The sequence below is a fragment of the Bombina bombina genome, chromosome 3, assembly GCF_027579735.1.
Source record: "Bombina bombina isolate aBomBom1 chromosome 3, aBomBom1.pri, whole genome shotgun sequence".
Taxonomy (NCBI): domain Eukaryota; kingdom Metazoa; phylum Chordata; class Amphibia; order Anura; family Bombinatoridae; genus Bombina; species Bombina bombina.
Window position 1 is genome coordinate 1,208,144,631 of NC_069501.1, and position 26,750 is coordinate 1,208,171,380.

At 37.7% G+C, this 26,750-nt stretch overlaps 1 protein-coding gene across 1 annotated transcript in view; it reads left to right on the forward strand.

Moving 5' to 3' along the window:
• DLG2 (discs large MAGUK scaffold protein 2) overlaps nt 1–26,750 on the forward strand; it is a 2,066,337-nt gene that overhangs the window by 1,752,032 nt on the left and 287,555 nt on the right. The window contains 1 exon segment of the mRNA XM_053708663.1: nt 22,917–23,093. Coding sequence (XP_053564638.1) covers nt 22,917–23,093 — 177 coding nt within the window.

Here is a 26,750-nt window from a genome sequence, read left to right on the forward strand (position 1 = left end):
AATATTAGGATCAATAAATGTTCCACTGGCTGCACAACACGATTCTTGTGCTTTCTGATTGGAACTGATTTTGATTGAAGCATTCCATGTGCATCTGCCATACTTTCTTCACAGAAAGAGAATGTATAATTTCAGTTAAAGTATTCACATTAATACACATGAAATTTGTCAGGGCAATAATCAGTTTCAGTCTCTTATATTTTACATTTTCAGTGTTCTGAGCCCCTGGCCTGAAACATGAGAGATGGGGTCTCTTATCTTGATGAGCCAAAAAGACAAATACAGGCAGAGCATGACCTGGCAGTGTTCTGTTTCTGCAGAGCAGACAGCTCAGAGTGATAAAACATCTACAGGATCATATTCACCTGAGCGTGCTGTCATGTGCTTGGTTAGTGGTTTACTATAAAATGCACTTTTTGTTATTAACTATTTTTTTTTTGCCAGAAGCAGACAAATATTTGTTTCCACTTCTTTTTATTTTCTTATTTCCCCTATTGAGCCCTTACAATATTGTTAGACATAAAATTTATTAAAAAAAAAAATCCTTTTGTCTCAATTTAGGAAATTATCAGTATTTGTTTTAATGCCTACAAGTACTTACACTGGCAGCTTTTTTTTGTAAATTAGTATTTAAAAAAATATATGAAGGGATAGATCTTCACGTTCACAGTTCAATATGATTAAATAACTTATAGTACTAGTAAATTAATTGGAACTATTATATTACAATTTCATGTAAATCTTCTATTAATTCCATTTCTACAACAAAAAGCTAGTACCAAAAGAGAACAAAATATCTGTAAAGTAAATATTTTCACTTCCTAGAGGCTGTTAAAAAAATGTTTAGTATCGAGCAATCACGCAGCCAGTTAGCCTGGCCTGGACACTGAAACAAGCTATGTACCTAAGGGGCAAAATAGCACATAAAAGTAAAGATAATACAATCATATTAAACACATTTTCCATGTCCACAATCTTGTGATTATTTACTTGATATGGGTTTCCTGAAAAATGTTGCAATCTACCTTACCTTAGCGGTCACCCTTTTATAACTTCCTGCCAAATTTCATGATAATACATTAAACTTTTCAGGCTGTAGCCATGACTAAAAAAACCTTATAACTCCATATGGGGCCAAAGTTTTTTCTGACGAAGTTCTAAAAATTCACTGAACCATTTTACTTTAACTGTGGCAGTTTTGTAGTAATTGTCAAATGATGGGTTTTTTTTTTATTCCTGAGTATAAAATAAAAATAGGGTCACATACTAAAAGAAAATCTTTTAAACGCATGAAAGAACAACACTGAAAAAATGTGACATAAAAGTTTTTTATATTTAAATAAAACCAATACAGCAGTAGCATATATCTTGTACTACAGCAGTATCAGATACGTGGTACCTATTAATACTTATTGGTTGATAGATGCTTCCTACTAATGTTAATTGACTGATAGGGTATTTTGCTTATTGTGCAAATTAGCCAATGAACACTAGCAGAATGTAACTTATATCCAATGAGCATTAGCAGGAACTATACACCTGGGGCCCCATCCGATATGCAGCGTCGCCCGCAGAGGCCAGCGACGCCAGATTTTGCGCGGGTTTGGTATCACATATACGGCTTAACATAGAAGTTACGCTCATATATTTCTGCCTTCGCCCGTAGTTTTTGGCCCATAGACTGACATACAAAACACACGCAGTTTGGTATCCAATATACAGCGTAAGGCGAAAATGGAGAAATCTTACTCCATTTTCACCTCGCCACAAAATGCAGGCGTAGCAAGCCTTGCGCTGAGTATTGGAGCACCGTATCACCCTAAAATGTCTGCAAAATAAAACCTAACACCTAACGCATGCGCAATGTCTATCTACCTCTCAACCGCAATCCCCCACCGCAATACCTAATAAAGTGTTTAACCCCTAAACTGCCACTCCCGGACCCTGCCTCCACCTACATGAAATGTATTACCCCCTAATCTGACCCCCCTACACCGCCGTCACCTATATTAAATATATTACCCCCTAATCTGACCCCCCTACACCGCCGCCACCTATATTAAATATATTAACCCCTAATCTGACCCCACTACACCGCCGCCACCTATATAAAATATATTAACCCCTAATCTGACCCCCCTACACAGCCGCCACCTACATAAAATATATTACCCCCTAAACCTAAGTCTAACCCTAACACCCTCTAACTTAATTATTATTTAAATACATCTAAATAATATTAATATTATTAACTAAATTATTCCCATTTAAAACTAAATACTTACCTATAAAATAAACCCTAAGATAGCTACAATATAATTAATAATTACATTGTAGCTATTTAAGGGTTTATATTTATTTTACAGGTAACTTTGTATTTATTTTAACTAGGTACCATAGCTATTATTAATAGTTAATAACTATTTAATAGCTACCTAGTTAAAATAATTACTAAATTACCTGTAAAATAAATCCTTACCTAAGTTACAAATACACCTAACACTACACTATCAATAAATTAATTAAATAAACTACAATTATCTAAACTAAAATACAATTAAATAAAGTAAACTATATTACAAAAAAAACAAACACTAAATTACAAAAAATAAAAGAAATTACAAGAAGTTTAATCTAATTACACCTAATCTAAGCCCCCTAATAAAATAAAAAAGCCCCCCAAATACTAAAATTTCCCTACCCTAAACTAAATTACAAGTAGCCCTTAAAAGGGCCTTTTGCGGGGCATTGCCACAAAGTAATCAGCTCTATTACCAGCCCTTAAAAGGGCCTTTTGCGGGGCATTGCCCCAAAGTAATCAGCTCTATTACCAGCCCTTAAAAGGGCCTTTTGCGGGGCATTGCCCCAAAGTAATCAGCTCTTTTACCTTTAAAAAAAAGAACACCCCCCCCCCACATTACAACCCACCACCCACACACCCCTACTCTAAAACCCACCCAATCCCCCCTTAAAAAAACCTAAGTCTAACCCCCAACTGGTTCTTACCTGTCCTGAAGACCGACGGAGAAAGTCCTGTTCCAGGCGGTGAAGTCTTCTTCCAAGCGGCGACCTCTTCTTCTTCCAGGAACCAGCCAGCGCGGAGCGGAGGAGTTGAAGACTGATGACCGCGGAGCTGAAGACCGTCGACGCTGGAACTGAAGACCGGCGACGCTAGAACTGAAGATCGGCGACGCTGGAACTGAAGACTGCGGAGCCACTGAGCGTGGAGGATCCTCTTCATACGATCTCCGCCGTACACTGAATAGGAATTCAAGGTACGCGATTAAAAATGGCGTCCCTTGAATTCCTATTGGCTGATTTGAGCCTTCAAATTCAAATCAGCCAATCGGATGAGAGCTACTGTAATTCTATTGGCTGATTTGAATAGCCAATAGAATAAGAGCTACTGACATTCTATAGGCTATTCAAATCACGGGAGATTTAAAAGTTTAGTTAGTTTTTTTAGGCGCCAGCAGTTTCTAAAGTGCCGTAAGTCACTGGCGACTCCAGAAATTTCTACTTACGCTTATTTCTGGACATAGCTAGTTTGTCCGACTTACGGCACTTTAGCAACTGCCAGCAGGGATATATTGGATACCCCGATGTGCGAGGTGAAACTACGGGCGGCGGGGGTTACCTCGCTTGCGCTGAAAAGTACGCCGTATATCGGATCGCGCCCCTGATACTACTTTACCTCCATGTCTAAATTATATTAATTCATATAGATGATAGAATTTATTTGTGTACAATGTCCTTTCAGCTAAAGGAAAGATTTTCTATGTATATTTATATCCCAGATTTGTCATGCATGTGAAAGGGAAAAAATTACATTTGTTAAAAATATTTTTTATGTAAAAAGGTATAAGGTAATTAGAAGATTATTTTGATTTAATGCTGAAAAAAATCATGCATATTGCAAGTTTAGATGCTTATTCTAAAAATTAAAAAATATATTTTTAATGTAGTGTAGGCTCTGGGATCAACAAAAATGTAATGAATTCAGTAAACAATTTATTAACCTTATATAGAACATGGGTGTCCATATACAGTCATCATGATCTGCCAGTGCTATGAGATGTGTTATAGACAGAAGTCAGGAACAGGCTGTGATCATCGCCAGGATAGCAAAACCAGACGTCAACAGCTAAGTCAATAAACAGGCCAGAGTCAAGTACCAGAATAACAATAAAAGGGACAAGCAAAAGAGTAGTCAAAAGTTCTGTTCCATAAGTCAGAAACATTCTTAACAGTCCGTAATTCAAAGTATAGGCACAGATAGGGCAAAGGAGGTAAACCAAGGTACACGCTAGAGTCAGAGTCAGTAGGGCAGGTCAGGAATACAAAAGGAATTCGATAAATAATAACCGTGCAAATAATGTTAACAGGAGCCTTTTAACACTTTCTCTGTGGGTCTTTGAACCAGTTCTGGTGCAGGGTCCCTTTTGACACTAAGGGCTCAAATAGCACTACCTTTAGCACAGGTCACATGGTCTCAATAGTTATCAAGCCTGAAGGCCCTGTGAGCTAAACTTAGCATGCTCCTCTGTAGCAAAATCCTACATTGGGATGCACACTGCGCACCCTAGGCTGTCAACTAATCTATACTTCCTCTTAGAGCAATCCTTGGCTCAATCTGCACTCACGGTCCTCTGGACCTTCACTGTGCCTCTGATATTCAGCTTAGTGTGGCTCCGACTAGGGGTCTGAGAAAAAGTTGTTTAAACTGATATTGAAACTAGCAGGACAGATTGGTCACAGGCCGATAAGGACAACCCCCACAGCGTTGTTGGAAGTAAGGGACATGACTCCACAAGTATGAAAAAAGATGTATGAAAATCTATTTTCCAAAAAGACAAACTGTACCACAAATTAGACCACTGTGTTTCTAATACAGCATAGCAGAGAAAATGAACATTCCTGGAAATCTAGCAGTATATGAGCTTCATTAATTCTTTTGAACCTGTAAACTTTGCCCATGCTGTTGAATGAAAGTCAAATTCAATTGCCAACCTTCAGGGGACTTCATTATGATGGGTGTTGATGACAATATACAGTTATATTGTGTAGGTCCCATTCTGTGCACTGTGAGTTCCTTGCTTTATTACTGTCATTTGGAACGCTTCAATTCCAACAGATGCTATGTTTAGTGTTCAGTGTTATTTCTCCAGCTGTGTATCTGTTTGGTACAGAATCTAATACTTCTATTTATTTATGTCCCCTTTTTATTGATAGATAGATCCCTGCAATGGGCATGAACATGTATATAGGGGAATGTCAGCTGGCTTCTCTGTTTTGATACTATTCTGCAACATTGTTATTTTTTAATGGAAATATTAAAGTTATGTTTTAAGATATTTTTTGTCTTCTTAACTACGTTGGGATCAATAGTTTTCCAATATTATTAGATAGACAGACAGATAGATAGATAGATAGATAGATAGATAGATAGATAGATAATAGACAGACAGTCAGACAGAAAGATATATTAATTGACAGACATATAGATAGACATATAGATAGACAGATTGAAAAAATAATTCTAGTAAAAGCTGTAACTGTTTCAGGGACATATGTACATATGCTACCTGTGTCTCAACTTCACTGGCTCAAAGTGCATTGGGCACATTATATCTGCACATGGGATTCATTGCATGCCTGTGTGACTAGTCACACTTGTACTAACATTATTCCTTCTTTCCTATTCTTTTTTTTTTTTTTCAAATCGTTCTTTATTGTGTTTAATAGAGAGACGACAATAGTACATTCTTCATGTCAGAAAAGATTAACATACAAATACAATCTGAGTATAATGAGATACATGAATTACATAGTTCAGCAGAGTTTATGCATAATTACTCATCGTTGTCTCCCCTGTTGATATGAAAATGTGTTAGGGGAATACTGATACAGATAATATATGAGTTTTGAGAAGTTTTAGTTTAAATAATAGTATTCTTATGTTCATTAGCTGTAGTTGGAGATACTATTACTACAGGTGAGAGTTACTACGGAGAGAAAGCGAAAGCAGGTGTAGGAGAAACAGTAGGAAGAGAGGAGAGCAAGTATAGAGAGGAACATTTAAGAGGGGGGAGAAAAAAAAAGGGGGATTTATTCATGGTGTGGGAAAAGGGGAGGAACAAGTGGAAGGGGGAGGACAAGACAGGTTTTCCTCCTCCATCTCCCTTAGGTTGCTTTTTAAATTGTTTTATTCCAAATTGCTAGCATCATTTCATTGTGAGTTTTTAGGTAATGGTATCTCTCAAGCGTCAGTAAGTCCAACACCGTCGATCTCCATTCCTCTTTCGAGAGGATCGTTTGGGTTTTCCAGTATTTCGGGATGAGTTAATTAGCTGCGGTCAGCATGATCAACAGCAGAGGTTGTTTTCCCAGGCCATTCAACTTGGGCAGAGAGATAAAGAGGAGGTACTCTGGAGAACAGGTGATCTGAGTAGAGAGAATATCAGAAACTTCATTAAAGATATCTGCCCAGAACCCCTCAGCTTTGAGCATGACCACCAGATATGAAGGAGAGAGCCCTCCCCTCCACAGCCCCTCCAGCAGGAGCTGCTAAGCGCAGGGAATATCTTACACAGTCGTGCCGGGGTTAGGTACCATCTACACAAGAGTTTTAAGTGATTTTCCTGGATTGTCGCTGAGACAGAGGAGCCTTAGTTAACTTAAAGGATTTAAGCCATGTTTCTGCTTCAATAGTTTGATTAAGTTCTCTGCCCCAAGAATGGGTGTATGACGGGAGGAAGGTTGGGTCTGGGTAAATCATTATTTTGTATAGTTTGGATATAAGGTGTGTAGGGGGTATTGGCGTGATGCACAGCTTTTCAAAAACTGTGGTTTCCCTACCTAAGTCTTTTTTGTTTTTGTGGTGGGAGATGAAGTGTAGAAGTTGGTGGTAATGGAGCTATGAGGAGAAAATCTCCCCATGGGACTCCTTCAAGGCGGCTTGCGATTTCATTACGCCGTTCTCTACGGAGTATTGGATGGATCCCGTTCTCAATCTATAGTGTTTTTCTATGGAGAATCCCAACCAGTGGAATGGGAGCTCCACATTTTCAACGATTGGAGTGAGAGGGGCGTGTTTAGATGAGATTTGAGAGCTAGTGGCCATAAGTGTATCCCATGTGACAAAATATTTATGTATATTTTTGGGTCTCTTTTGAGGCACAGTGCATGCCAATGTTGCTACATTATTTAGCCGAATGATTTGTCTATCAATTTGAAGCCATGCTTTACTGTTGGTGTTATGAGCCCATTTGACTATGTGTTGGAGTGTGATTGCATGTTTATAGGCCTGCAAGAAGGGAACCCCCAGTCCCCCTCTGTCTCTAGGTAGATACATGGGTTTTTTTTTTGGTATTCTAGGTCTGGAGCCTGTCCAAATGTATTGGTTGAATATTTTATGAAGTTGGTCGATGTAGCCCATGTGTAGTGGGACAGGTAAAGTTTGTAGTAGGTATAATATTCTCGGGAGGACATTCGTTTTTAGAACCCCGATTCTGCCTAGCCATGAGAGTTGTTTGTTTTTCCAGATCAATAAATCCCATGCTTTTTCATTTTTTAGTGTGATAAAATGAAATTTGAATAGATCTGGCAGAGAGGGAGTTAGATAGACCCCCAAATATTTCCATTGATGCTGGGTTATAGGGATATATTTGTTTCTCAAATATTGTATGTATGTCGGGTGGTTGTTTATAATTAAAATTTCGGATTTCATCAGATTTAATTGGAAATTAGATCTCTTCCTATATTGGCAATGGTCTAGTTCCACGAGAAGCTCTGGTATTGAGTTCACCAGATCCGTAAGAGAAAACAAGGCGTCGTCAGCATAAAGAGCCTGCTTATATTCGGTATCTCCTATCACTATGCCTTTGATCTCCTTATTTTGTGTGATTTTTTGAGCCAATATTTCGATGGAAAAAAAAGCAAGGGGGACAGAGGACACCCCTGCCTGGTTCCGTCGTTAATATTAAACGATTCAGAGAGGTACCGTTTACTCTTATTCTGGCATTTGGGTTGTAGTATAGGGCTATACACATGTTCAAAAAGGGATCCAGTATTCCCATTTCTTTCATTGCTCTACTTAGGAAGGACCATCTAACCCTATCAAAGGCCTTTTCAGCGTCAGTCGCAAAAAGGACCAGTAGGGTGTCTGTAATTTTGGCGTGATTTATAAGCTGTAAGAGTTTGATAGTGTTGTCTCAGGCTTCCCTGCCGGGTATGAAGCCCGCTTGATCCTTGGAAATCAAATTAGGTAGGTCCCTATTTAGCCTATTAGCTAGAACCTTGTCCAGGATTTTCATGTCAGTGTTTATCAGGGAGATTGGTCTAAAATTCTTTGGACATGTGGCTGGTTTACCCGGTTTGGGGAGCACTGTGATATGTGCATCCAATAGGGTCCTAGTTAGTGTAGGATTAGCTCTCAAATTGTTAAAAAGATTAAGCAGATGTGGGGATAGTATATCTTTGAATTTTTTATAATACCTAGGGGTATAACCGTCTGGCCCTGGGCTTTTTCCAGACAGATTGTCTTTGATAGCCTGATGCAGTTCCTCTAACATAATTGATGACTCTAGGTGGGCTTTCGCTTCCCCATCTAATGAGGGGAGGTCCAGGTCTCGAAAGTATTTGTCGGTATTGTCCCTAAGAGTAGTTGTAGTGTCATGTGTCTGGGGAGGTTCTACGTGGTCGTCTATATTGTATAATGAGTTGTAGTATTCCCGAAAGGTGGATGCTATTTGTTTGCTGTCTTGTACAGTAATACCCTCTTTTGTCCTCAGGGAGTGAGTGTAAGCTGATAATTGTTTCCTTCTAATGCTTCTAGCTAATATTTTCCCTGGTTTATTCCCTCCCTCGTAAAAGAATTGTTTTAAATAAAGAGCGTTGCACTGGTGTACTTCTGTTAGGAAGCATTTAAGGTCTAATCTGTGTTGAGCAGGTTATGTTTAGTGGTGATATTGGAAGGGTCTTGTTTATGCATATTCTCAAGAGTACCTATCTAAGCCAAAAGGCTGGTGTGTTTCTCTCTGGACTGTTTGTTTGTCCTGGCTCTGTGTTTGATAAATATACTCCATATCACGGTTTTATGTGCTTCCCATTCATGCAAGGCTGACGAAGTGGAGTTCTCGATAATTAGGAAGTATTCGGCTAAGTCTTTTTCTACTTCTTTGAAAATAACTGGGTTATCTAGAAGTGAGTCATCAAGTTTCCCTGTACGCAAGGTTATTGGGAGGTCTGGCCAGAGAATGGAGCAGGTGATAGGGGCATGGTTTGACCAGGTTATGTTGCCTATGTTACACTGACTGGTGAGAGACAATCCGTGGGAGTCTGTATATATATATATATATATATATATATATATATATGGTCTATTCTCGTATAACTGTTATGAGGAGAAGAGTAAAAGGTGTAATCTTTCACACCTGGATGTAGGACTCTCCACACGTCTTGCAAGGAGAGGCTGGTTAGAGAAGACCTCACCGCCTTAAGTACCGACTTAGGTGCATTGGAGGAGCCTCTAGATGCATCTACCACTGGGTCAAACGAGAGATTAAAGTCTCCGGCTAAGAAAGTTATTCCTTTTGCCTGGTCCAACAGTAGATTCGTAATTTTTTTTAAAAAAGCCACTCTGGGCCTGGTTGGGGGCGTATATATTTAGGAGAGTGAGTTGTTGGCCAAAGAGAAGGCCCACTAAAAGAACATAACAGCCCTCTGGGTCTTTAACTGTGTGTGTGATTTGGAATGGCAAGGACTTGTGAATCAGAATTCCCACTCTTCCTTTTTTTGGGAGGCCTGATGTGAAGCAAGCTATGGGGTATTGCGGGAGGTACCATTTCGGTTCTCTACCCTTTTGAAAATGAGTCTCCTGAACCAAAATAATCTGTCTTTTTAGCTTATTTAGTTCTCTTAATGCTATAGATCTTTTGCCCGGACTATTAAGGCCTTTTGCATTTATAGAGGTCATTTGAAGGGAGTGCTCCTGAAATCTGCTATACCTGGGAGGCATTTTATAGGGAGGGGAGAGGGGAGGAAGGGGTAAAAAAGGGGGGGGTGAGAGGGGGAAGAAGAGAGAAAGAGAGAGCACAGAAAGAGAAAGAGAAATAGACCAAGAGGTAGTGTCTAGTGTATAAAGGTTTAAAATATCTTAGGATTCCTTTGTAATTGGTCTACAAGTGTAACAGGTATAATGGACAGTACTAGTGCTACTCAAATGGGTGTAGGTAAACTAAGATAAGAATCTAATAGGGGAAGTATCTCCGCTACCGGCACTATGACCTATGTACTTGAATTCCTTTGTTCAAGATGGCATGATGGGAGAAGAGGGGAGGGGAATGAGGGGGAGGAGGGTGGAATGGAGGGATAGGGGTAGGGGTATTTGTAGGTGAGTATTAAAGAAGACATGCAGTGGGTAAAATTCGTAGATTACCGATCCTTAGGAATGGATGAAATAAACAGGGGCACGTTAGAAAATTATTATAGTCGGTGAGTGCATGATAAATTTGATTTAATTTCTACCTTCTATGGGCTCGCCCGTTTGGATGCGACGGAACAATTATCTGATCTGTCAGCTAGCACAGGAGGATAAGATATAAGGTGTGTTGGGCGCATGTCCCTAGATGTGGTGAGGAGGGGGATAATTATATATGATACCTTAACGGGGTTACTGGTATTGAAATAACTTTACCCCCTACAAGGTGTTTATAAATATTGCAAGAGGAGTGCATATTGGTTTGGAGGGTCCCTCCTCAGCTTTGCCACAAGGGTTAAAAGACATAGGAGTGATGTTGTGGCTTGACTTGTTAATAAGGTGTCGTTCAGTTGGGTTATTGAGAGAGTTAAACGTGTAGTAAGCCTTCAAAAAGCTAGAGTACATAAACACATTTGACTGCAATATTCATTAGAAGAGCAAAAAAAAGAAAGAAACTCATAATGCATGTCAAATTTTTAGGCACTGTTGAATATTAAACATTGTGCAATAAACATTAAACCCTTCTACAGTCCAGGTAGGTATCTATTCCTGAAAAACAATAGTTAGCTTTAGAGAAAGTGGGATGGTTCTTTCCGACCAGTCCAGCCGACCCGGGAAACACAACATTCAGTATATAACAATAATAACAAATAACCTTAAAAACAGATACTCATTAAATATAAAACATAACTTTTCTAACTGAATTAAAGGATACAGTAGTGGGGGTCTCTATTTCCCCACTTGTGAGAGTTGAGAATATCAGTCCGGAGGGTCGTGATTAGGGGCCGCCTCAGGATCTGTCCTGTGCTCATAATTCTGTCTTCTAAGTGATGACTACTTAAGTCATTAGACAGGCTGTCTGGAGTGGAGATTCCTCAGGAAAACAGTAAAAGTTCTGCCATTTTCAGAGTCAATGACTGTGGTGATGTCACTCAAAGTCATTGTGTTGGATTGATTCTCCACTCGACTTTGTGTGATGTTGTCTGCAACAGATGGCAGAGAGAGTTCCTTGTAGAAAGTGTTAGGTTCAGCTCCTGGTCTGTAGACAGTGGTTTTATTGTTGGAAGTAGCAATCAACGAGACTGGGAAGCCCCATCTGTATTGTATCTTGTGACCATTTAATGTGGAGGTGATGTGAGAGAGATCCCTTCTCTTTTAGAGAGTGATCATGGAGAGATCTGTGAATAATTGAATCTCCTCGCCTACTTGATGTATGGTGTGCTTCGCTCTGGCACAGTGAAGAAGGTCCTCCTTATCCTTGTATTTGAGGAATTTAACAATTATATCTCTTGGAGGGGCTTTAGGAGGGGGTCTTGGTCTTACTGCCCTATGAGCTCTTTTTATCTGGATATCATCTGCCGAGGGGCTATCTTTTATTACCCTAAAAAGGGCTTGTAGATATCCCTCGATCGCCGGGGGACAAACAGATTCCGAGACGCCCGTTATTCTTAAATTATTTTGGCAGCAGCAGTTCTCTAAGTCCTCAAGTTTCTCAGAGAGCAGATTTATCTTAGCAGCTTGTTCTTGAATGCTAGAGGAATTATTTTGAACCTCTGTTATAAGGGCACCCTGGCCAAGGAGGTAACTCTTTTGTCCATAGCTCCCAAGTCCTTTTCGGAGATCTCCAAAAAGATTTCTAATTTCGTGTAGAACCTCTTTAATATCATCTTTAGATGACAGATGGGTAATGTCTTTTTAGTGACAAAGGATCCTTGATCGGAGTTTACTAGATGTGCTTGAGCATTTGTGTTCCCCTGCATATCTGCCACAACCTTTGCGTTTGCAGTTGCCTGGGCATCTGGTGGCTTAAGGTAGTGATTAAGCGTTTTTGAGGAAGGAGGTTTGTCTGCTTTACTCTGCCTTTTGCAAGGCATTACCCGAGTACTGTGGGTATATGTTTGGGAATAAAGCTTTGGGTGGCTGCAGAGATACCAGATGGTGGTTTAAAAAAAAATATGTTTTATAATCTGAAGCGTGAGAAGCCTTTTGGTTTTGTTTTCAACAGCTTTCAATCTGCCCTTTGATGTATCTATTAACCTGAATTGTTACTGTTGTCATTTTCATATGGGACCCTGCCCTGGTAAGCAGTTGGTCTTGCTGATCGTGGTGAGGAGATTTGTATCTCCTATTTCTTAATGCCCAGTGGCGTCACTAGGGGGGTGCGGGGGGTGCGGGCCACCCCGGGTGACACCCTCCAGGGGGTGACACAAAAAAAATTTTTTTTTTTTTTTTTATTTGATTGAAATTCAAAGAAATACAATGTTGAGATGCATAGATTTTTTTTATTAGAGGGGCTGGTATTTGTGAACATTGGTGGGACTGAGGAAGTTGTAGACACACAATTTTTTTGCCCCTTAAGCCAGTGCTGCAATTTCAACAAATAGTTTTCCCGGCTGCTTTTGCTTGTTTGTACTTTGCTTCTCCCCTGCCCAATTTCTCTATGAACGTTGTGGGCATGCCGTGGGGCTTGCAAAGTTGCTCTGCTAGCCTAAACCTGCCTGCCTGCCTATCTGTGCTCACTGCTCAGTGACATGTGGAGCAGTGGAGTCACTCACTGCTGTGCTGTCTCTCTAAACGGGAACTGGGAAATCGTGAGGGGATGCCTGGCACCTGACCGCATGACTGTTTGACACTGTCTCTAAAGTGAAGGAGCCACGTATAATGCCCACTAGACCTTTACGGTTACGGTACACTAAGTGCACACTGAACAGGTAGGAGGGCGGACGGGGGTCTGGGGGTGGGCAGAGTGCAGAGGTGATTGGCCAAAAGAAGCGGTAGGCACGCGGCCCGGGGCTGTGCACTGACAGACTTGGAACAGAGTCAGAGAGCAGAATTTTCATAGTTTGTGCGCCTATACCTTTTCTTCAGTGATTTATTTTAGAGTGCTCTGTTTATCTTTCATTTGATGCTCTGCTGAGCCAGGGAGCAGCTCTAGGCATGAGCTTTATAATTAATGCAGTGCAGTTTACATATTTTGTATGTGTGCGTCTGAGTTTTTGTGTGTCTCAGTGTTTTTGTGTGTGTGTTTTTGTGTGTGTGTGTGTGCCTGTGTTTTTGTGTGTCTGCTTTCTGGGGGGGGGGGGTGACACCATAACTTACCTCACCGGGTGACACCAACCCTAGTGACGCCACTGTTAATGCCTATGTCCCTGAAGGAAGTGAGTAACCCGTCTGCTTCCCTTAAAGACAGATGTTTGGAGATTATTTTAGCAGGGTTCTGTGTGTAGGCCTCCGGTATGTATGCTGGGAAAATACCATGCGGTTAGCTTGTGGCTGGAGATAGAATGTGCGTATGCACTGCAGAGGGGTAAGTACTGTAACTTTCAATGGCTCCTAGTAGGCCCCAGATCGCGGTCCGCAGCGTGTTCCTTGTAACCCACGAGGGGAAGTTTCTTGCTGTAGCTAGTCCCAGATTGTGTTGTGCAGTACCGGGATCGATGTTGGCGGTTTCAGAGGGTGAGGCGATCTTGGTGAACTGGCAGGCTTCCAGGCCGTGGCGTTAGTAGGCCTCTCTATGTACTAATAGAAAGAGAGTAGTTAGTCTCTCAGACAGTCTCCCAAAAAGGCAGGATGCTTCTAGTGTTGAATAGATGGTTAGGGAAAGGGAATTTGGGGATTCATGCCAGCTTTAAGTGCAATTTGCCGGTGTTGGAGATGGGAGCCCTTCTAGCAAGCAGCCATCTTCCAGCATGGCTAGACTCCGCCACCTTATTCATTTTTAAATGGAAAATTAACCTTAGCATAAAAATGCTAAACGATTTGTCAGTAAGCACTCTAAATAATTCTAACTTGCCTTGTGCTGGTCAACCACATGCAATGTTGCTGTATAGGTGTAACTAGTCTGCATTTGTATATATACTCTACACTGCACAGCATAATTTCATAGTCATAAAGAAAAAGATAATTTGCTTAGAAGGATCCTGTGTGATTCAGATTTACTGAAATAGGTAAATGGGCTGGGAAACCAAATGAGAAAAAAAGTAAAAAAATAAATAAATGCACATACACATACACAACAACACACATGCATGTCCACACTCCACCACAGTATACACACACACCACAACACACGCATACCATACCTCCCAATATTTCCTGGAGGCTTTCTGTGACAGGTCTGAAAGACTTTGTGAACAGTTACCCACTGGTGTTTAGTGGTGGTAGGGGCTGTGAGTGTGACGTGGGTTGGTGAAGTTGGAGTATGATGTATGCACAGCTTGGCAGCCCTTATAAACTATTGACACTTGCAGGAGTAGCTTTAGAAGGGGCCGACCTCCCAACCTGTGAAAAAGCCACAAGATTCCAGACAATTGGGAGGTCTACACACACTGCAACACACACAAACATTACACAACAATGATCTGATTTTAATGCCTTTGTCTTCAGCTGTCTGCATTTTTATATGAAGTGTTTTATGCTTTCAAATCAAACTGGAATCTAAAAACGCTAGCTTGATAGCATAAATAGATGATGGCAATTCCATTAGCTGCCATTATATTTTATTATAGAATTATTAAACACTTGTTAGGTGCCAAGTTGTCAAGTTGAGATTATGGGGCCAAATTATCAAGCTCCGATTGTTTTTAATTTTTCAAGATGTTTCTTTGTTCATATGTTATAGCATAATGATAGTATTTTTATAAAGACTGTATATTTTCATTAGTTTGTTCTGTAAGGTTATGAAGGCCTTTTTGTGATGCTGGCATCCTTAACAGTGGAGCTTATTCTATGCGGCGAGAAGTGAACAGTTGTAAAATACATGAGATTTTATTGCGTATAATGGAGTTGATCTCACGGTGTGGGATCTCTGAGTTTCAATGCTGCTGCATTTTTTTTTGTTTTTGTTTTTCTGAGTACAGTTTTTTTTTATCTAGGCCAATTACACTGAAATTTATAGAGACAAAAAATGCCCAGAGCAGAAAATTTTAAAAAACTTTCTAAGTTACTTATTTTATTAAAAAAAATGTATTTTAATGAGTAAACCTAGGTAAGCTTATAGGAGCTTAAGAGCATGCATATCTCTCTCACTCTTTTAGGACATTCCATGACAATCTAACAGTGATGGACTGTAACGCCGTTAGGACGGCATGGAATGTCCTAACATATAAGGCATCCTGCAGCTTCCCCCTTTAATGAAGATAAAGATTGGTCTGGGGGCATGCCTAGCCCAATACCTGATCCTGCCCTTTAAAAAACATGATCGCATCGACAATCGCAGCATTTAATTTTTACTAATAGTGTTTACATCATCCGATACGAACACTATTTTTCTGCTACATTATATTTTAATGGGATTTTTAGTAGACAATCAGGATGCTAGTCCTGGGACCTGCAATGGAACATACATCTGGCATGTGCAGACACAGTCATGTTATTTCCCTATTCAGTTTAAGGAAGTGTACTATGAAATCTCACGAGATTTAAGTAAAATTTCATGAGATCACAGTAAAGCAAAGCATGATCTCAGCACTAATGGGGGGTTTTAGGTAAAATATCTTGATATTTTCTTGTTAGCTTTTTACAATTATACTGAATCACTTTCAAATGATTTAGAATATAAGCATTATGTCACATTAAGTTTTTTTTTTTACTTTACTGTCCCTTTAAGCAATATGTAACAGTTGAGAGGATTGTTACTTTTTCATTTTGTTGTGCTTTAGATATTGGATAGCCTTCCTTCTCTAATAGCTACTAAATTTTAGCTGTGTCTTCTATGACCTCTCCATTAATGTGGTCAAATCGCCTCCTCTCATGCACACCTGATGTCTAAAGAGATAGATTCCCTTGGAGTAAGTGCCTAACTTAAAGACAGCAAGTTACACTGTTATGTCCTTAATCATTGTTCTACGTCTTTACGCCTGATTTTCATTTTATTTTATTTATTTATTGTGTTTATTTTTAATCTGTTTAGCACTGCTTTGAAGATTATTTTCAATAATAGTTGTGGAAAATTTGTTGCTGAAGTTCTTTCTCCTACACAAATCTTTAAATCAGAATATCAGATTACATTTTGAGATATTTATCAGAAAGCAATGTGTCACAAAACTGAAAAATCGAACAAAATAACAATATAGAATAAAAAATACAATTGTGTCTATACTTCAACTCTGTGCTTATAGAATGTATTAATTAAAGTAAGGATATAGTCCAATCATATGGGATCTACAGAGATTCTTTTCGTAGATGACCTTGAAAGGATTAAGAAAAATGCATAGTAAAGCCCTGTATAACCATTATATATTGTAGCTTGAATGAATCTTACTCACATAAATGAGAGCTATATCTGAGCTCTCAGTTTATAATGTATGGTTACTCAATCCCTCTGCTTAAAGGATACTGCGGCAACCCTATCTTTCCAAAAGATATTTATTACAATATTGAAACAAGGACATACATGGACTCACGCACAAACTACATTGGCTCTGGATGTGAGAAAGGCTGTATGATATTCAGCGTTCTCACTGGTCTTGGAGTCAGTGGGATGTGATTGCAAAGCAAAGTCCCGCCCCTTGTAATGTAATAATTCTTCCGTGTCTCCAACGTACTTTTCTCTGATAATCTTGGCTTTTTCCAAACTAATCATTTTTTTTTCAAGATTCATATAATTTATACGTATTTAATTATTTTGTAATTATTTTTATTTATTTTTTATTATAATTAATTTAAGTCTAAAATTTTAAATTATGAAGATTTTTAAAATTATATAAATTTATTAAGCTGTTTTGGAATTCTGAACTTAAAGGGACATAATACTCATATGCTAAATCACTTGAAACTGATGCAGTATAACTGTAAAAAGCTGTCAGGAAAATATCACCTAAGCATCTCTATGTAAAAAAGGAAGATATTTTACCTCACAATCTCCTCAGCTCAGTAGAGTAAGTTCTGTGTAAAAAGTTATACTCAGCTGCAACCCAACTGCAGGTAAAAAAATAATTAAAAAAATGAAGAAATGAACAGCAGCCAATCAGCATCAACAGTGCTGAGGTCATGAACTCTTTTACTGTTATCTCATGAGATTTCACTTAACTCTTATGAGATTTCATTGTAAACTTCATTACACCGAATAGGGAAATAAGATGAGTGTGCACGAAAGCTCGCTCCTTCCGCTGTCCCGGGACAGACATACTGATTTGCTGCATAGAAGTCCTTTACAATGGGATGTGGTTACTGAGAAACTTTTGAGGTAAAGTATCTTTCTTTTTTACATAGAGATGTTCAGGTGATATTTTCTAGTCAGCTTTTTACTGTTATACTGCATCACTTTCAAGTGTTTAAACATTTGGGTATTATGGCCCTTTAAGAGTATGAAAGGATTAGTATTAGTAAACCAAAGTGTGGGTTAATGGATATGTTTTATGCCTGTGACTTTTCATCCTGAGTTCGATTCCTGAAATAGGATTTTTTAAACTAGATTTTTAAAACCAACTTTTTTAAGCAGCAGTTTTCATTTCATTTTATGCATAAAGGAGTATAGAAATTATTAGAATATGAGGAAATGTATTAGATAAGAATGCAAATTAATGATATATAAGAATATTGTATTTATAGAAATATGCCCTTTTTATACAATTATGGATATAATGTATAGATGATACTTATAAAATGAATATATTGTATAAGATGTAGCTTGTAAAATAAATACATAAAGTTTTGAATTGTCATTATATAAATGATCATATTTAGTATAAGTATTAGCCTTGCCTTTTAAAAAATAGAGACTATGGAGATAATTCAGAATAACCAATAAGAAAGAAGATAAAAGGACATGACTGAAATCCAGGGATACTCCTTGAAAAAGACAAGATTATCGGAGAAACGTATGTTGGAGACAAAGAAGGAGTATTACATCACAGGACTCCAAGACCAGTGAGAACGCTGAATATAATATAGCGTTTCTCACATCCAGAGCCAGTGTAGTTTGTGTGTGAGTCCATGTATGTTGTGTTGCATGTCCTTGTTTTAATATTGTAATAAATATCTTTTGGAAATATCTTGTTGCCACAGTATCCATTAGGCAGAGGGATTGAGTAACCACACATTAAAAACTGAGAGCTCAGATATAGCTCTCATTCATGTGAGTAAGATTCTTTCAAGCTGCAATATATACTGGTTATAAAGAGCTTCACTATGCCTTTCTCTTATTTCTTTTGAGGTCATCTGTGAAAATGATCTCTGGAGAACTAACATGATTTAAAGGACTATATCCTTTTATTACTTTAATCAATGTATCCAATAAGCACTGTGTTGATGAATAGACACAATTGTATATTTTAAATGTTATTATTTTTCTAAAATTGCTTTTAACAGATGAATAGTTCTCTTGAAATTTATAAGATATTTTCCATGCACAAATTATTTAATTGCTTGTGTAGGCAACCCTCATTTTACAACTGTTCTTACCGTTTATACTTATTCACAATAACAACAGTTATTTGACTTGACAACATGCACCTAGAACAGGAACATCCATATTACAAAAAAAAAATTGAAGACATTTTAAAATGTTCTTCGATACGCAAAATTCGATGTGGAGAGTAAACTTATTTTGTAATTGTTTGGGATCAATTCCAATGTTTCTGACTTTTTTTGGGAACAGACTGTTTTTCCAAGCTAAAGGGACACTCAATCAAAACTAAACTTTCATTATTCAGAGAGAGCATGCCATTTTAAACAACTATCCAATTTACTTCCATTAACAAAATGTGCACAGACTTTTTATATTTAAACTTTTTGAGTCACCAGCTCCCACTGAGCATGTACAAGAATAAGTGTGTATGCATTTCTGAATGGCTGATGGCTGTCACATGTTACGTGTATGCATTTGTGATTGGCTGATGGCTGTCACATGGTACAGGGGGAGTGGAAAAAGACATAACTTTTAAAATTATCAGAAAAAAAATTATGCAAATCTACTGTGTTGACTGGTCCTTTACACACATGAAATTTGATCTCTATTTTCCCACAACCACACTTAGAACTAAAATAACAAATAGGGTAAAGAGGTTTATGAAGTCTGAGTCTGTGTTGGATATTATGGTCTTTATGATACGTTTTAAACAACTGACATTTGTATATGGGCATCATGGTTATACTGGGTATGTTTGATCGATTATAGTTTAAAAAAAATTTAATTGATTAAGAAAACCTTGTTTTCTGTTTTGGCAAAATATTAATTTAAAATCCAGGAGAACAGTGCGGGATAAGAATGAAGTGGCCGTAACTTGTCTCATCTTCTATAACGGCATTTGAATAGTTCTCACAATGTCAATCATGGAATCACTAAGTGAAAAGGTTTTAAAGATAGTCCAAAGTTGCAGAACTCACTGTATACACCACTTTTTTTAAAAAAAAAAACACTGTAAAAATTAGTTTTCAAAAACTCACTGAACATACTGTGATTTCTAAATCTAACTTACACTGTACAGATCACAATTTTCAAACCTAACTTATAATGTATAAACCTCGATTTCCAAATCTAACTCACATTGTACAGACCGCAATTTCCAAACCTAACTTACAATGTACAAACCTCGATTTCCAAATCTCACACTGTTCAGAGCTTGATTTCCAAACCTCGATTTAACAGACCGCGATTTCAAAGCCTAACTCACACTGCACAGAACGCAATTTCCAAACCTAACTCTCACTATTCAGACCGTGATTTCCAAACCTAACTCACATTGTGCAGAGCTCAATTTCCAAACCTCACTCACATTGTACAGACCATGATTTCCAAACCTTACTCACACTGTAGAGACCGTGATTTCCAAACCTTACTCACATTGTACAGACATCGATTTCCAAACCTAACTCACATTGTGCAGAGCTCAATTTCCAAACCTCACTAACATTGTACAGACCATGATTTCCAAACCTAACTCACACTGTACAGACCGTGATTTCCAAACCTTACTCACATTGTACAGACATCGATTTCCAAACCTCACTCACACTGTGCAGAACGTGATTTCCAAACCTTACTCATACTGTACAGACCATGATTTCCAAACCTTACTCACACTTTATAGACCATGATTTACAAACCTTACTCACACTGCCCAGACCGTGATTACCAAACCTCACTCACACTGTACAGACCGCAATTTCTAAACCTATCTTACAATGTACAGATAGTGTTGCCAGTTGTGCTCCATAAAAATACTTGACAAGCTATAAGTGATAGAGCTGGAGTGCTAGGTGGCATCCACCCAAAAGTTGAGCCTTAGGCCCCAACCTTGATCATACCATGTATAGCTTTCATATATATCTGTCTGCTCCACCACATGCTTCTAGTCTTATATTCACGTTGCTTCTTTAATATTTGCTATTTGCGCATGACATGCTGGGACATGTAGTTTTACTAGTGGGGTCAAAGAGGATGCAATAGGCCTCTTGTGAATTCAGCTAAATTAAACAGAGCAGTATTCTAGAAGCCCAGAGGCCACATGACATATGTTCACCTCCACTGGTACATTTCTTTATTTTTTTCTATGCTTAAAACATTTTGGGGTAGATTACAAACCTTTAGAAAAACTTATCAAATTATTTATCTCCAAAAATATCCATATATTTTAATGGTGATTTTTTTTGTAGAAAATAACTAGATAAGTTTTTCTAAAGGATTTTGATTGACCCTTTATTTGGGGATTTAACTTTGAGTTGTAGCTAATAATAATCATTGGTAAATGCACTTTTATATAAGGTACATTTTGGGTAGACATGCTCTCAGTCTTACAATCTAAAGGGTGTGTGTTAGAGAAGATAATAGTCATGTTTAAGGTCAGGGTAATTATTGAATTCTGGGGTAGTTTTCTCAATAAGTAATAAAGGTGGTTTATTATAAGCAAGTGTAGAAGAGTGTTTACATATAGTAAGATGCGTTTTTCAAATGTAAAATTGCCCTAATGAATTGTTACAACATGACAGCTTCTTATTAGACTGTAGCTTAGTTATATGGCAGCCATAATGAGATATTGATATGCTTATTGGACTACTAACGTAGTTATATGGTAGCCACTTACTAAATTAAAGGGACAGTCCGGTCAAAATTTAAATGCACATAGATGAATTACATCTTTGAATATAAATATATTTGCAATATACATGTATTGGCAAAAATGCTTCTGATAAAAGTTATTACTGTTTTAGTGCTAAAATTTTTCTCTGCACGTGCATGTGAAGTATAGCTAAATATTCTCAGTGCACCAGCATTTTAAATCATGCTGCTGCTCAGAGCCCCAGTGGGGCTTATATCATGTCAGCAATTAACAAATTAAGTCATAACCAGATGTTACAAGTGTCTTAGTCTCTCTGAACTTAAAACTCTCTGCGATTAAAATGCTGGTGCACGGTGCATACTTAAATACTGTTTAGAAACAGCTATAGCTTTTACTAGAAACAATCTTGCTAATACATATATATTACAAAAATACATATATTGAAAACTGAAATGTATCCATGTGGAATGTCCCTTTAAAATGAACCGCTGTAGCTGACTCCATAATATTTGTATATTTTATAATTAACTACTAAAGGCCGGCATTTATCAACTGCCGGACGGACAGTATTCTCTCACGTGAACCTGTCTGCCCTGAATCACAGAATTTAACATTGCTCAATTGTTTGCTTGTGCAATGTCGCTCCCTGCTTGCGCTATTGGGCTAGTAGGGGTTGTCAATCACCCCAGCGCAAACATACCCACAGTGATTTAATCCTCCAGCTAATAGCTGGCATACTGGTTAGGAAGCTGTGGTCTGATGATTGGCCCCCAGAGGTGCATGCGCAGCTTGATAAAGACTTCTTCACTTAATTGTATATTTTTTTCCCTAGTTTTTAAAGGATTCCAAAACTTTTTTTTTTCATGTAATAAAATTATATAAATCCAATCTACATAAATTAACAATCATAACTTACCCACATTTATTTGAAAACGAGCGTTATTATCGTAATTATATCATATTCTGGAATAAACGTCATAGAAGCCAAACCCACTTTAACGATGCCTGCAATGCAAATTCTTGGCTCCATTCACAAAGCCTGTTCGTGCATATCATTAAGGCATCATTGCATCCCCGGCGCATGCGCAAATGAATCCCGCATTTTGCGCATGCGCAGATTGCCGCTTTGAATACACAGACGTATATGGTGACGTGTTGGATTGCTCGTGCATGCGCAGTATGGGGCAAGTCGGCCATATTAATAACTCAGGTTATCGTGTACGATTCGTTATTCAAACTACATGTTATAACTGTGGGTTTGGAAAGCAATTCATTTTGACATTGAATATTCATTAAACAGTAGTAATCTGACACGCAAAGCCTATTACAAATATGGATATTATAGATGTATATATCGAATTAAGATAAGTGTTTTCAAACGTTTAGTGTCCCTTTAAGTTAGTTTTTAATTTATTGTCTTTCTTTTTACCTTGCAGAGCTATGTTTGACTATGACAAAAGCAAAGACAGTGGCTTACCGAGTCAAGGCCTCAGCTTTAAGTATGGAGACATTCTGCACGTGATCAATGCTTCAGACGATGAATGGTGGCAAGCGCGGCAAGTCACACAGGAGGGAGACAGCGAGGAGATGGGTGTAATACCCAGTAAACGAAGGTATGATTATGTCTGGTTTTATGTCTGGTTTTATGTATGATTTATTTATTTTTTCTAATAAAAACGTTTTCATAATCTAAGTGATTATTAATAAATGCTACTTTTAATCAGGATTTTCTACAATATTTAAATAGTAGATGTTGGGACACTTAGCTACACCAGTTGTCTTCGTGTAATGTGATCCTTTATGCTGGGTTCTCTGAAGGTTGCTTATGGTTAAAATTCTTTAAGGGTATGTGTTTTGTTTGTCGAATGTGCTCTTTAGAATTCTCTGTAATGGGAATGTTCAACACAAAATTTCTGGTTAAAAAAATAGTGTAATTTATAGACGTACTGTATTTTGTCAAAATAGTAAAAAAAATGTTTATGTACCATTATAATACGTGATATTTCACATAAAATTCAATATAAATAAAAAAAATCTTTAATATGATCAAAATGCTTTCATCAATACCTTGTGAAATTGTAAATGAATTCTCTTAACAAACTTTACATCTTCAGATAAATTTGTTTTGCCACTGTTTTATCAGTGAGATATTTTTAATACACTACTAGATAAATACATTTATATATCAATATATACATATAATTTCCCATATGGCTATTCATAAAACCACAGGGTACGTTGCTGGACATTAACGGGTTAAAAAAACAAATGAGAAAGTGCAAAGCCTAATGCAATAATACTGAAAGTACCCAATCTGAAATGTATAGTGATATATTAGTGATATATACATATATATATACAGTATATATATAGTATATATAATACAATGCACAAAGTGTAAGTGTAGCAAAACTCTCATATCATGCAGTGATATGTTGCACTGGGGTTATCTCTGATTCACATACATAAATGAGAGAGATCTCGCAGTGCTGTAGAGTTCCTCCCTTTTTCTTTTGAAAATTCATTGAGTTCAGCCTTTGTGAAGTCTGAGCTATAATTTCTTTCCAAGCTGTAAAATCTTTGAATATCAGAGCCTAAGTGCTAAAAAAAATGTGCACTAAACACAACATAAATACAATTAAATAATTATTATTATGGGGAGACGAAAAGTGAGTTTAAAATCCTCCACTAAATACAAAATGTAGAGAAAAAAACTCATTGTGTAGAAACCGGTTACACGAGTTATTTTCTCTACACATTATATATATATATATATATATATATATATATATATATATATATATATATATATATATATATATATATATATATATATATATAATAGATAGATATATTTTAAATTCTATATGTAAAAATAAAAAGAACATTTACTTCTATATAAAGAACATTGGCATGTGAAATATGACAACTTTAGCATTTTATATTCAACTTTTTTTATTCTAGCAGTGTTTGCGTGCAAGCGAAAGCTCTAAATAGTGTGCCACTTGTAACCTGGCCTTATGTTACTGGTGTCAGAGACAGAAACAAGAGCATATCCTGCAATCCCAGCTTGTTTGCAGCACTATACGTGCTAGGTCCGACATATAGGTCGAGTCCTAACTAACTGTGGTCAGCAGCAGATCTCTATTTGTTATTTTCTGTGAATGATAGTTGCCATGCATTTTAATTTCATCAGTATTTGCAGTTTTACCTAGAACTTCTACTCGTATCAGAAGGTAACTGACAGACTGGGTTGGGTTAGGAATTTCAAATTTGTAATTAATTTTATGTGACTTCTAGCCGTATAATGGAAACTTTAATGGGACACAAATGTATACACTTCCACCATGATATATGTTAGGTACCACTAAATAGTTTTGTGCCTAATGCTGTCATCTGAAAATGGCAAGATACTGTGTGTTTTACAGCCATGTGGGTGCTGTTTTTTATCCCATAGTCAACTCATAGTTGGAGGGAGTGGCATTTGGAGTAATTCATTTTGTGGGAGCAAGCACTTTCACTGAGTAAGTGAAGCATGTTGGCGTATCTGTGGGTATTCTGTGGGTAGGGTTCGAGTTGGTGGGAGTGGAGTTACAGATATTATGTGGGTGGGGCAGGCTGGGGCAGTTCAGGGGCATGAATGGTCCGTTTGGTTTGTGGCTAGGTGGTCCATGGGAATGGATAGACAGGACTTCATCTATGAGTAGCCAGCAAAATAAATACACTGACACACATTGTGGTTTAAAGGGACCTGAAACTCAATTTTAGTTTTTTATATATGCTCTCTCTCTCTCTCTCTCTCTATCTATCTATCTATCTATCTATCTATCTATCTATCTATCTATCTATCTATCTATCTATCTATATAACCCCATGGCTTCTAGTGACCACTGTTTATTCTTATAATAACAGCAGTGATTTAATTCCTGTTTGCAGCTAGTAACATACAATAGGGATTTAATACATTTTTGTTGTTGTTGTAATCCTCTGTGACTGCTACTAATACACAAAGCAGTGATCTAGCTTCATAGGCTGCTAGTAGCCCATAAAGCAGGGAATTAAACAACTTTGGCAATTATTGATATATAGAACAATGTTCTAACCCCTGATGGCAGCTAGAAACTACAGAGCGGTGACTGAACCACGGTAGCTGCTATTAATGCAGAGCAGGGAAATAAACCCATTTTTAATATGTAGGTATAAGTATTTACCAGAGACCTGTTCTTTTTTCATTCTTTTCCCCAGTTTTGATCTGTGTAATTGTCACTTTAGTGCACACCTCCGTAATAATTTTTTTGGTGGAGGTAGCCATAATTGGTATTTGTAAACCCTTAAGAAAATTTGGGGCTTAAAAAAACAAAGCTCCATATAGAGTGTAGATCATTACACTGCTGTATTATCACCTTCTATTGCTTATTCTTTGTGTTACCAACTGTTCCAAATATGAAGGAATTGTCAGGGGCTGGAAGGTTTCCTTTCTGTTTCTGCTTAGCTCTCAGTTTCCAGGGACTGCTGCATCCGTCCCAACACAAACTAAACCATACATCATCCAACCCCACTAATGACTCACCTGACCTCATCAACAGCACACCTACTGGTCTGTCTACAAGTCCCCCTCACCTCCCTGTCCCGGAAAGCCACTGAGAAATGTTAGGAGGACTGCATGTGTAAGGTAATAATTCACTATCAGTGTGGCTCCTTGGAAATGGCACCACCATTTTTAAATAGAAATTAGCTTTTGACTGTGACATTGTTGAGCATTCATGTTACATAGAAACATAGAAGTTGACTGTAGATAAGAACCAAAAAGAACCCATCAAGTCTACCCATATTATATGTTACTTTTTTCTTAGGATAGCCTTATCCATGTCCCAGGCATTTTTTAATTCCTTTACAGTCAATGGGGTAAATTTATCAAAGCGTCAACTATGTTGCATTTTCCAGCGTCAATACGCTCGCCAGACATCGCAGCCGTGGATCTAAATACAATCTCCTTATTTATCAAAAAAGCCGTCAAAAACACGTACGTCAAGTACGGTGCGAAGAACATCGGACTGGTGTTAACTAACAGTCATCGATGTCACGGTTATTCGGGTTTTTCCCAACTTTATTTATACCATTTCATTACTGTCCATGAACAAGCACATTTCTCTAAAGCTAATCTTTTATTTTTCAACTGTTAATGCCCAAGAAATAGCTACATTTATACCTCAACAAACAATATCTCATAGAAAGTTATTTTTATATTTATTTGTTATACAAAAAAATCT